This window comes from Gopherus evgoodei, chromosome 6 (assembly GCF_007399415.2).
Source record: "Gopherus evgoodei ecotype Sinaloan lineage chromosome 6, rGopEvg1_v1.p, whole genome shotgun sequence".
In the NCBI taxonomy this organism is placed as follows: Eukaryota; Metazoa; Chordata; order Testudines; family Testudinidae; genus Gopherus; species Gopherus evgoodei.
In genome coordinates this window covers 32164862-32177164 of record NC_044327.1, presented here as the reverse complement: position 1 = coordinate 32177164, position 12303 = coordinate 32164862, and the positions used below count along the sequence as shown (strand labels likewise).

The 12303-nt window shown below is 38.6% G+C and overlaps 1 protein-coding gene across 1 annotated transcript in view; it reads left to right on the top strand.

The window, feature by feature from the left end:
• The window catches only part of SLC24A2 (solute carrier family 24 member 2), a 189697-nt gene that overhangs the window by 138330 nt on the left and 39064 nt on the right, over nucleotides 1–12303 (top strand). Inside the window, 2 exon segments of the mRNA XM_030567450.1 lie at nucleotides 1124–1222; nucleotides 3246–3352. Of these exon segments, the coding sequence (XP_030423310.1) occupies nucleotides 1124–1222; nucleotides 3246–3352 (206 nt within the window).

Below are 12303 nucleotides of genomic sequence, written 5' to 3'. Positions count from 1 at the left end.
ATTATTCCATTATTGTATCCAGCTTCCTAAATATTCCCAGTTTTTTTAAGGAGGAGAGCAGAGGCGGTATTTATTTTATTTTATTTTAGACCTCTGATTAATTTGTCCATTTCATGTAAACAGCACAGGCTGATTTTATTATAATTATGACTTACATTTGGAAATGGTGACATTCTAACTTAAATCAAAGTTTGTTTATGCCTGGCTTCTCTTTTCTTTCTGTAGTTAATTGACAGTATGCATCCTTTAGGTTGTATTGCTTGATTTTAATGAAATACCTTTTTGTCCTAAACCATGCAAGTCTTTGCACCCCCAGAACTCCAACTGATTTCAGTGGGAGTTTAGGGAGAGCAAGAATTGTAGGATAGGACTTTCATATCATATGTTTGTTTTGAATTAAGCCTACATTCTACTTAATCAGTAATATTTACAATGAAGGAGGAAGGAGACAGAAGAGAGAAATCATAAACACATATATTATCATAAAAACATACAAGGAACATAAACTATGATACTACAGGGCATAAACCAACCATTAAAAGACACGCAGTGAGCTATTGTACAAGATTGTAGAGAACAATGTAGTACTAACTGGCAGGGATTGGGAATAAAATTAGCCTATGGGAAGGTTATTTCATTATCGGGGTTCTTACATTTTTTCAGAAATATCTGGTAATGGTCAGTACTGGGGACAAAATACTGGACTAGATGGACCACAGATCGCATCTAGTATGGCAATTCCTATGTTCCTATATCAGACAAGAAATGTGGTTTTTATTTATAGCATTTTTATTTATTTGCTATTCGTCTTTCATTTTTTATACTAGCACATTTGTTATGCAAACTTGATTGACTGTATCACCAGAAAAATAATATATGTTTTTATTCTCTTTGAGTTTTAGGGCATGAACAAACATCTTTTTAAATTCTTAACTCTGTAAGAAACAAAAATATGCATATGCATGAATGTCAAACAATGTTTAATAATGAGTTAACTAGCTATTTGGGATGGATAGAAATTAATTCTTGGTTTTGATTTATAGAGCAAAAGCAGGACGTTATTACAGAGAAATGTAGCATCTCAGAATGGCTGCACTTGAACAATGACAATGTTTTCTTTTAGGAAAGTTCAAAGAGAAGGCCTCAATTCTTCATAAGATTGCCAAAAAGAAGTGCCAGGTGGAAGACAGTGAAAGATGGAACGGGGCTGCTAATCATGCTGGTAAGTATAAGAGTACAGAATAATTTCTTATTGTTTGGGGTATATTTGCTATGTGTTACTTTACTTACCCAAGAAAATAAATAAACCTACATTTTTTCAGACTTGAGTGCCTGAAGTTACCCCTCTAAATCCATATCTGGACTCCCAAATGGGAACCTGATTTTCAGAGATGCTTAGCACCTGCAACTCCAAATGGGTTGGACTGGTATAACTGAGTGAAAAATCTGGCTCATAGTTTGCTCAATGGACTATTCATACAGTGGGTCAGATTCAAGCTGTACAAGTGTAAATGCAGAATAACTCCAGTGACATTACAAGATTTACTCTGGATTTTGACCCATTCATTTCTGGTAGGCCATTAGAGTCAGTCATTTGAGCCAAATAGGGCTAAATTTTCCTCTCTCATCCATGTATTTTATTCTGAAGAATTGTGCACGAAACCCCCGTAGACATGAATTAGAGTTCTGTGCATGGAGAGAAAACAGAATAAAACATCCAGAGAGCTGTTGTGCAAGGTTGGAGAAAAGAACATAGCACTAATTTTGGAAATGTTCTCAAGTAAGATTGATAAAAATACAGAGGCAAATTCTATCCTCAGTTATGTCCCTGGAACCCCATTGACTTCACTGATGTTTGGCAGGTATAAGGGCCAAATTTTGACAGTGATACTTAATTTATTTAGAACATTACCAGGCCATTTGACTCTGGTATTGGGTTCTCTCTGCATGTGGAGAATACTCACTGAGATCTACCAGCTGTGCTGTTTGGACACTTACATACATTTTCCATACACCTGAAATAAATGTGCATTTTATGTGGGTCATGTATCTCCACACTTGCCAGGAGAAGAGAAGAGAATATAGGATTTGAGATCTATCGTGTGTATCTAAGAGCAAAATGTTGCCTTCAGATAGGTATTATGATTGTTGCTGCAAGCAATGTGGTCTGTCAGAGGCAAATCCTACCTATCTTGCATTGACACACAAACCTTGATAGCAATGGTTCTGTTGTGCAAGGGGGAGATTGCAATGAGGGGTTCATAGTAGCCTGTTGCAGAGTATTGCTGCAAGGTAACTTTCTTTTGGGGAAAGGACTGGGGCTGGGCCATAGAAGGAACAGGCTTGTGGCTGGTAGGTTTGTACACACTGCTAATCCACTAGTCAAAAGGTTTGTGGACTGGTTGTATAGTGGGTACTGTTACCTGCAGTCTGCAATAGCAGCCACAGAGTTACTGCACAGCTTCTCTATATCCTGACTATGAACTGGAAAAAATCCATGCTTCCCAGCCCTGTATATAACCCCTACACAACCCCATTTATTCTGTTTTTTTCAAAAAGAATGTTCAGCTCAGAACTTATACATTGTTAAAACAACAACAACAACTTAAGTCACCTTCGTGTTTCTTTTAGCCACTGCTTTACCACTTCATGTTCATTGCAGTAGAAAAAAATAAAAAAAACTATCAAATGTATCTGGTAACAACTGAATCAGTTTGACACTTGCCATAACCTTACTCTGTATCCAGATGCACTTTGACACTGAGTCAAGCAATTGGATGGAATACTGTGTTAATATTGCATAATGCTGAGGAAAATAGCCCACAAGCAGTTAAATAATCTCAGATGTACTTCACTTTGCACTGCTGCTATGATCTCAGATTTTAATTCAGGACAAATCTGAGTACAACAGTAATGCAACTACACAGCTATATTTACTTCTTTGTACAGCAACATCAGATAAAATATGTCTTATTGTGTCAGCTGTTGTTAGAAGCACTTCCTCATGACTTCTGATTGTTCAAGGATTTCGGGCCATTACCATCTTTATCTAATAATAACAGCTGAAATTTTGGCATGCCTATTGTTTAGAAGATTCCTTGAATGATCATAGGAAAAGGAATTGCATCACACAAAAATAAACGGTTCACTAGTAACACTTGATAATTCAAATAGACTGAAATATGAGTGCAGTGTTTTATCTATTACTTTGTTCTGTTTTTTTTCATTTATGGATGATGTTACAGAAAAAATTGAACTCCCAAATACTACAAAAGTGGAAGTTGAAGTAACACCACCAAATGATGGTTCAGGACCAGTGCAAAATGGAAACATTGCCCATGGAATTGAAGAGGTTACTGTCTTTTATTTTTTTCTCTCTCTCTTTCTCTTTACCCTGATAAACATATTCCTGCTATTTTGGAAAGCTAGTGAGTTGGCTTTTACCAAGTAGGATCTTGCTGTTTCATGCTCTTAGACCTGAAGGTACAGCGCAAGGCACCATGGAGAGAGAAAACCTCGTAAAAAGCAATTCTTGGCACTGAAGTTCATACCGTGGTTTACTTTAAGTTTGAACTATGCAGACAAATTCTTAGCATTTTCCTTAGGTAAGTTCTAGCAAAAATTGCTCCACATTGGGAAACTGCAGGAAAATGCTATCCCTGTTGTTACTTTAGATCTCTACTCTTCAGCACTACTCTGCTACTGCTTCCCACCCTAGACGCCTCAGCCTCATTCTGGCAGCTGTTTTGCACATTTCTATAAAGTAGTCACACTGAAACTTAAATTCCTTGAAATTTGAAAGCATTTTCCATTCTCTTACAAATATGAAAAGTCTTATTTTTACAAAAAATATTAATTAAAATTTGAACACAGTCCATTTTGAGTGGCCTATTTTCAAGCAAAAATTATCTCTGCAGTTATAGGAGATAAGATACAGTTCACAATTGCAGTATGAAAATAGTGATTTTGATGAAAAGCAAAATGTCAGGATAGAAAATAGCCTTAATAAATGTTTTAACTACTTTAGCACAGCCCAAGAGTTAATTTTTGAGAAGTATACATACAATGCCTCAGTCCTGCAAATGTTTAACTTCACACATTTTTGTAGTCCCATTAAAGTCAGTGAAAATTAAGTATGTGGATAAAAGTTTACAGGACTGAGGCCATAGTCGGACCTCTTATGGCAGAGAATGGCATCCTTCCTAAAGGTTTATCTCAGGGCTTGGAAACAGCTGATACATGCCTATACACTATTCCAGAACTTCTGTGAAGATAATATCATGTTCCCCAGAATCTCATCTTTTAATTTAAAAATAAAACAGTCTCTAGTTGTGGTGGTGAAGAAAACCTGAAATACGTGAATTAAGTGTAACTGAGTTGCAGAGATGAGCAGAGAGCCTGGAACAATAGCTCTGAAAGATGTGAACTGCCCCATTCATCTTGGTAAGGTGTTAACTCTGATGCCCACTGCTGACCATTCAAATGTCACCATTGTTAACTATTTCATCCCTCATGTAAAAAAAGAGGAAGAATCACAGATTTACACATTTTACTGTGAATGGTGTCTCAGTTTCATGCCACAAATGGGTGATGTGTGATATATGTAAAGATGATTATTTTTTCCCCCGTCGAGGAACCTAGGAGAGCCTATAGGAATATACAAGACCCACCACTGAGTGGGAACCAAACTCAGAGAGCTGCACAGTCATATTAAAACACCTGTCTAATCTATTGTGAATGGCATCTCATTTTGACAACTCAAATGGGTGGAGGATATTATGTGGGTAGCTTTTGGAACAGTAACACCATTGTTTTATTTCTACTCTGATCTCTGGTTAATATTTCTAGACCAAAAGTTGTTGTTGTTCATTAGGGACTTGATCCAGCTCTCATTGAAGTCAAATGCAGTTTTTTTCAATGGAGCTAGAGGAGGCCCTAGGTGAGACACTTTTAACAAAAAAAAGAACGAAATGCCGAAAAGCAAGTTTATGAAAACCAAAATTATATTATTGAGTGCAACACTCTACATAGTTATGTCTTACAAGGGACAGAAAATATAGTCAAAGTGCATTTATAAGGGAGAAGTCATCTGAATTCATATATTTGTCTACAAGCCTGAAAATAACATAAGATGTATAGTAAGATACTGGATGTGATTTCTGCTAACTGGAGAGGTTTCTGTTTATTTCACACAGCAAGTGGTGGAGAGATCACAAGAGAGCTGTACCCCATAGGTGTTTTATAAAACGCAACATACGGCCAAATGCCTTTAATCCTCTCTGTTAATGGAGTTATCTGACCTCTGGTGATAGGAATGGAATAATGTGCTCACAAGACCACCTAAAGAGACCATGAAAAATATGTTGCCTTATTATCCTGGTTAATTAGACTGTGAAAAGTGGAAGTTGAATGTTGGGTCAAAAGAAGAGGATGCTGGCAATTTGCACAGTAAATTACAGTTTCTGTAAACTGTGCCATCCAGATGGATGGTCCCCCTATGCTACAGAATCATCATCAGCCAAGCAAAACATGCCCCATAAGCAAAGTAGTTGGGTATCACTCCTTTTAAAAGGATCCTCAACAAATTACACCTTAATTCATGGAGAATATTCAGCTTTCATAAGGTAGCTAAGATCAATATTGTCTACACTTGAAACACTATAGCGGCACAACTCCAGCTGCACTGCTGGAGTGCTTCAGTGTAGACATTATCTGTGCTGAGAGGAGGGATTCTCCCACTGGTGTAGGTAAGCCACCTCCCCAAAAGGTGGTAGCCCTGGTCAACAGAAGAATTTTTCCATTCACCCAACACTGTCTACACCAGAGGTTAGGTCGGCTTAACTACGTCACTCAGTTGTGTGAATTTTTTACATTCCTGAGCTACGTAGCTATGGCAATGTAAGTTCCCAGTGTAGATCAGCCGTATTCAGTGTCCACTTGGGAGATGTTCTGAGAGTCTGAATGCATTGCTGAACCAAAATAAATGTTGAGGCTGGTTTTAACATTAAGCAAAAATGTGTATAAGAAAAGAAAAAAATCCAGCGAGTGATATTATTAATTCCATTTCAGTAGGCTCATTGTTAGTTTTATTATCCTACAATAGCACTGAATAACCTATTGTGGTGTGGATGAATAATAACTTTGTGGCACACATGAATATTCTAAAGGATCCAGTTTACAATAACTTAGTAAGGAAATCGATCCTGCCTATAGCTAACTCCTGAGAAATTAGTGAAGGAAAAGCAATTGTATCTCATAGAAAGGTTCAGTTGTTGTCATTTTGCATTATAAGTGGATTCTATGCCAGTTCAAAAATGGGTCAAGCAGCCTCATCATCCAAGACAGAAAATTTAATGGTTTCATTTCAAATAACTGCAGGACAAGCAGATAAAATTATTGCAAGTTTACAATATTGAGCAAAGCTTGGTTTGTTTTTTGTTTTTGTTTTGTTTTGTTTTCCTAACCACTTAAAACTTTTAGTGAGGCAATGCTTGGAATTTTCATGTCAGATCCTGCAGGCATTAGTATATGCTCAAAATGTACGGCACTGCACTAGAGGTGAGATGCATTATTCATCCCAGTCAAGAGTACAGAAGCTTACAACCTAAAGAATGCATGAGTAATTTTGCACCTTCAGCTCCATCAGGCTGGAAGAAAAGTTTTAGGGGTTCACTTGCACAGGCAGAGAGCAACTAGACAGTGTCCTGGCCTCAGTTATTCATGTCTTTGTCACCACTCAGCTGGACTACAGCTGGAAGTTGAAGCTAGATAGATGAATTCAGAATGAAAATAAGGTGTAAAATTTTAACAGTAAGAGTAATTAACCATTGGAACAATTTACCAAGAATTGTGTTGGATTCCCCATCACTGACAATTTTTAAACCAAGATTGGATGTTTTTCTATAAGATATATGCTTCATATAAGGTTGAACCAGATGATTACAATGGTCCCTTCTGGCCTTGAAATTTATTAATCTATAAATACCAGCAGTTACATTTTAAGGCAGTCTTTCCTGGCAATCAGGGGCGGCTCTAGACATTTCGCCGCCCCAAGCACGGCAGCATGCTGCGGGGGGCGCTCTGCCGGTCGCTGTCCCGCGGCTCCGGTGGACCTCCCGCAGGCACGGAAGCCACGGGACCAGCAGACCCTCCACAGGTAAGCCTCTGAAGGCCACCTGCCTGCCGCCCTCCTGGCGACCAGCAGAGCGCCCCCCCCCAGCAAGCCGCCCCAAGCATGCACTTGGCGTGCTGAGACCTGGAGCCACCCCTGCTGGCGACATTTCCACAGTCTCTCTACTTTTCTTCTTTTCCAATGATTGCCACTTGAAACTGAAGGAACATAAATCCACACTGTGTAGAGGTCAAGCATAGGAGTTTATTACACACAGCACTGGTGGAGTGTCACCTTGCTTATTAAGCTCAGAGACACTGTCAATCAATTGATTACAATAGAATATATAGATTTTCCATGGGCGGGGGAAAGTGACGGGGTAGACTGTTCCATACCCCGGGATAGGTTTTGCAGCAAGACAAGATGGCACATTAGCCAGTGGTTAACAGGTTACATAATGTCTCCACCCATGGTCTCATGTTAACATTTAATTAATACTTTGATAAAATGTTATTAGTATAAAATATATATGTTGAATTCTGATTTGGGGTCCATAGGAATGAAGCAACTCCTTTGATTGTCCATTCCTAGGGGTTAAAACAAAGAAAGAGTGAAAGTATATGACAATAAAGATTATCTTCTTTGTGTTTTAAGGCAGGCATTGGTCCCTGGGAAAGGGAGGTAGGAAGAGGCCATATCTTATACTGACATGTGCCAACCTTTCATAAACTCAAGGTTGGATATGTGGGAACAATATCTCCCTATAAACCCTTCAAAACAGTCACTGCTTAACTATCCATAAAAATATATTTGTATAAATATAAATTCCGTGTAAGCTGGAATTTTAAAAAAATGTTCTGTTTCTCTATGATTGTCATAACATTAAAATACTTCTGTAAGAATCAGATAAACACTAATTCTCTTTTTTGCACGTTGACCCTTGTCAAAGGTACTCCTGCTTGTCTTTGGCTCCAACACTGTTAGAATATTTGTCTTAGCTGGGCCTGACTGTGGTACTACCCTAAAGCTAAAGAGTAGGAAGAAGTGCCCAGTCAATGCTGGGAAAGTAGCATAGACCAGACAGAAGCGGGAGAGACAGGCATTGAATAGAGTGGAAGAAAAACTCAGTGACGAGTAGGAGATGATGAAGAGGAGAGGCAGAAAAAAAAGGGTATGGGAAATAAAAAGAGTGGGGGGCAGGGTGAAAATTAAGGTGCATTTTAGGTAAAAGGAGCAATTGCCCCCACAAAGATCTTGATAAGAATGTAATAATGGCCATATTGGGTCAAACCAATGGTCCATCTAGGCCAGTATTCCTAGATGTTCAGTACCAGGTGCTTCAGAGGGAATGAACAGAACAGAGCAATTATGGAATGATCCATCCCCTATCACCTAGACCCAGCATCTGGCAATCAGAAGTTTAAGGACAAGAGTGTGCAGTTGTGTCTCTGACCACATTGGCTAACAGCCATTGATGAACCTAGTTTCCAGGAATTTATCAAATTCCTTTTTAAATCCAGTTATAATTCTGGCCTTCACATTACAACTCTGGCCTCTGGCAGTGAGTTCCACAAGTTGACTGTGCTTTGTGTGAAGTACTTCCTTATGTTTGTTTTAAACCTGGTGCCTATTAATTTCACTGGGTGACCCTTGGCTCTTGTGCTATGTGAAAGGGTAAATATCACTTACTTAGTCACTTTATCCACACCATTTGTGGTTTTATAGACCTCCAATATCCACCCCTTAGTCGTCTCCTTTAACAGTCTCGGTCTTTTTAATCTCTCCTCATATGGAAGCTTTTCCATCCCCCTAATCATTTTTGTTGCTCTTCTCTGTGCCCGTTCCCAATTCTAATACATCTTAGATGTGGGCAACCGGAACTGTATGCAGTATTCCAGGTGTAGGCGTTCCATGGATTTATATAGTGGCATTATGATTTTTTTGTCTTATTATCTATCCCTTTCCTAATGGTTCCTTTCATTGTTAGCTTTTTTGACTGCTGCTGCACATTGAGCAGAGATGCTTTCAGAGAACTATCTACAATGATTCCAAGATCTCGTTCTTGAATGGTAACAGCTCATATAGACCCCATCATTTTGCATATGTAGTTGGGATTATATTTTCAAATACGCATTTCTTTGCACTTATCAGCATTGAATTTCATCTGCTATTTTGTTGCCCAAACACCCAGTTTTGTGAGATCCCTTCATAACTCTTTGCAGTCTGATTTGGACTTAACTATTTTGGGCAATTTTGTATCATCTGCAAATTTTGACATCTCACTGTTTACCCCTTTTTCCAGGTCATTCATGAATATGCTGAACAGCACCAGTCCCAACACAGATCCCTTGTGGACAGCACCATTTACCTCTCTCCGTTCTGAAAACTGACCATTTATTCCTACCCTTTGTTTCCTGTCATTTAACCAGTTACTGATCCATGAGATGACCTGCCTTCTTATCCCATGACAGCTTATTTTGCTTAAGAGCCAGTGGTGAGGTACCTTTTCAAAGTCCTAGTACCCTATATCCACTGGATCCCCCTTTTCCACGTTTGCTCACCCTGTCAAAGAATTCTAATAGATTGCTGAGGCAAGATTTCCCTTTACACATGTCGTGTTGACTCTTCCCCAACAAATCAAGATAATCTGTGTGTCTGATAAGCCTTTTCTTTACTATAGTTTCAACCAATTTGCCTGGTACTTTATGCTTACCAGCCTGTAATTACCACGACTGCTTCTGGAACCATTTTAAAAAATGAGTGTTACATTAGCTCTCTGCCAGTTATCTGGCACAGCAAGTAAGGGGTGTCGGAGGCATACTCCACCTTGAAGGATCAAGCCCCACATTTGCCTTCAGGGAAAAGCCGCTGTTCTGAAAACTGATGGCTGGGGAGCAAGTGTGCTCAGGATGTAATTTTACTGCCAGAAGCTGGATCATGGAATGCTATCATAGCCTGTTTGCATTCTGAACCAGCAAGATCTGCAAGGGAAACTAATTGTTTTCTGTCTTGTGCCTACCATATCATATTTCTTTTATTCAGTTCCCATGCCAAGAATACACAGGGTCACATTTCTGGCAACTTTATCCTTCATTAGTCCAAATTGTGATAGCTCAATCTAAATCTTTAGATCAGAAACATAGTATTATGAAGTTTTGTATCTGATGCACATTTGTCTGAGGTGAAATGCATCCACAATCAGAATACTGGAATGATTGTTTTCCATATACCATCCCTAGAAGTGTGTATAGATAAGCTCTTTTTTCTTGTTTACAAATACTTTTTTTAAACTAAAACAATGAGCAAAGGCATCCCAGAAAAGAAGAGAATTGGAGCTTCTTAGGGTGATCTGAGGCTAAAGCTAGAGGAGTAGGGAAATTTTATTTTTTTGCTTTTTTTTATTTTATAACATTTTGAAATTATACTTTATTTTTAAAAAGTAACTCTGTCTGACCCCCTTGTTTATTCTTCCTTCTTTCCCTTTCCTTTTTCCTTCTCCCTAGTTCTGTTGTTTTGTTTTGTTTTCGTACACTTTTTCCTGAGTCTAATTTCTCCTTCCTTCCCTCTTTTGTTTTTTTTAGTGTTGTACTCTCTGGCTGAAATTCACTCCTATGCAGAGTCCAAGCACAAGGCCTATAAACCACTTGTAGAAGGCTGGATGGATTTCACCCTACTTCCGACCTTCTTTCTCTCTCGTCTTCCTCATTCATCTTTCTCTCTTCCCCATCCTCAGTATCTTGCTCCTTCCTTTCTTCCCAGGCCTATCTTCAAATTCTCACCTCCTGACCCCAGTTTTCTCCAGCAGAGGATCTAAGTTCTGCTGCACCTCTTGCCAGACTCCATGGAATAAGCCCAGATCTCTGTTATTCTGCCACCGCTTGCAGAAGTCTTGAGAGGCCTTCCCTTGTAGCCCTGTCCACCAATCCAAGCCAGTTATATTAATGTTTGGTCCAATCTAAGTCCCACTGAAGTCAAAAGGAGTGACACCTATTGACTTTAGTGAGTGTTGGTTCAGCCCTCTTGAGAGGAAAAACATACACTGAGATAAATTTTTTCCAATCCAATCTGTAAAATGTTCCTTTTTTTGTCCTGACCAACCTAGGCTTTCTTCCCTCTTGCAGTGTATTCCATCTTACTTTGGATTTAGTCCTAGTTATTGTAGTTTTCCTTTTGACCTTTAACAAGTTTCCTTGAAGGAGAAAGCTCTATTATATAACACGGTATATTTATAGCTTAATACTGAGCATGTCTGACAAAATGAAAAGAGGACTAGAAGGACAGTGATGGTATCTCATTAAATATTTTATAGGTTGCCATATAGAGAAATGATTCTTCTGAAAGTTCTCCCTCGCCATCTCCCTTAACAAGTACTTGATTAAGCCACTTCAGCTGTAATCATTCTAACCTGTGGCTTTCCTAAAAATAACATCCAATTTCAAGTTAACACCTTCTCCTCCCACACACACACACACACACACACCCTTTCACTAGTTTCCATGGAAACCTAATTGGAAAACTTATATATGCCAACCATCTCAAAGATAACTTTTCATGAAAAGAAAAGGCACCTTGGATGCAATGAGAACACATCGCTAAACCTTCATTGTTTTCAGTGTGATTACTAAACAGCTTACTTGAGCAACTGTGGTAAAGTGGATTTAGCTTTCTTCACCAAAGAGCAACACATGATGAGTGAATTTTAGGACAAAGCTCTTGTCTGAGGCATTTATTCCCTTCCAAGGAATGTGTGGCCCTTTTCATCAAATTAGCATGATTTGAATCTAAATATAGGCGTGTTCTCAGTCACTTGGATGTGTTTCCCAAAATATGTTAAATGCTTGAATTTGGGAAAGAAAGGGGAAGAGAGGAAAAAGCCTTTGTTGAAAGGTAATAATATATCCCAAAGTGCCTGATATTCTTTTGATCAGTACGCATATATTTTCTACTGCCTGAAAATCTTCTCCTTTGCCTTTTCATTGATCCTGAAATAATTGTGCAGATCTCTCTTGTCAACTTAACTTTTATGTAACTTTGAGATCATTGCACTGTCATAAAATGGGATTGATCATTGTATTCCCATGGCTATTTACTGGTCTGTTCTATGTTTTTACTACTGTATACTTTTTTCTCTCTTTTTTTTTTTGAAAAATAGGACAGTGGGAAAGAGGCTACAAGACAGGCTTACTCTTCAG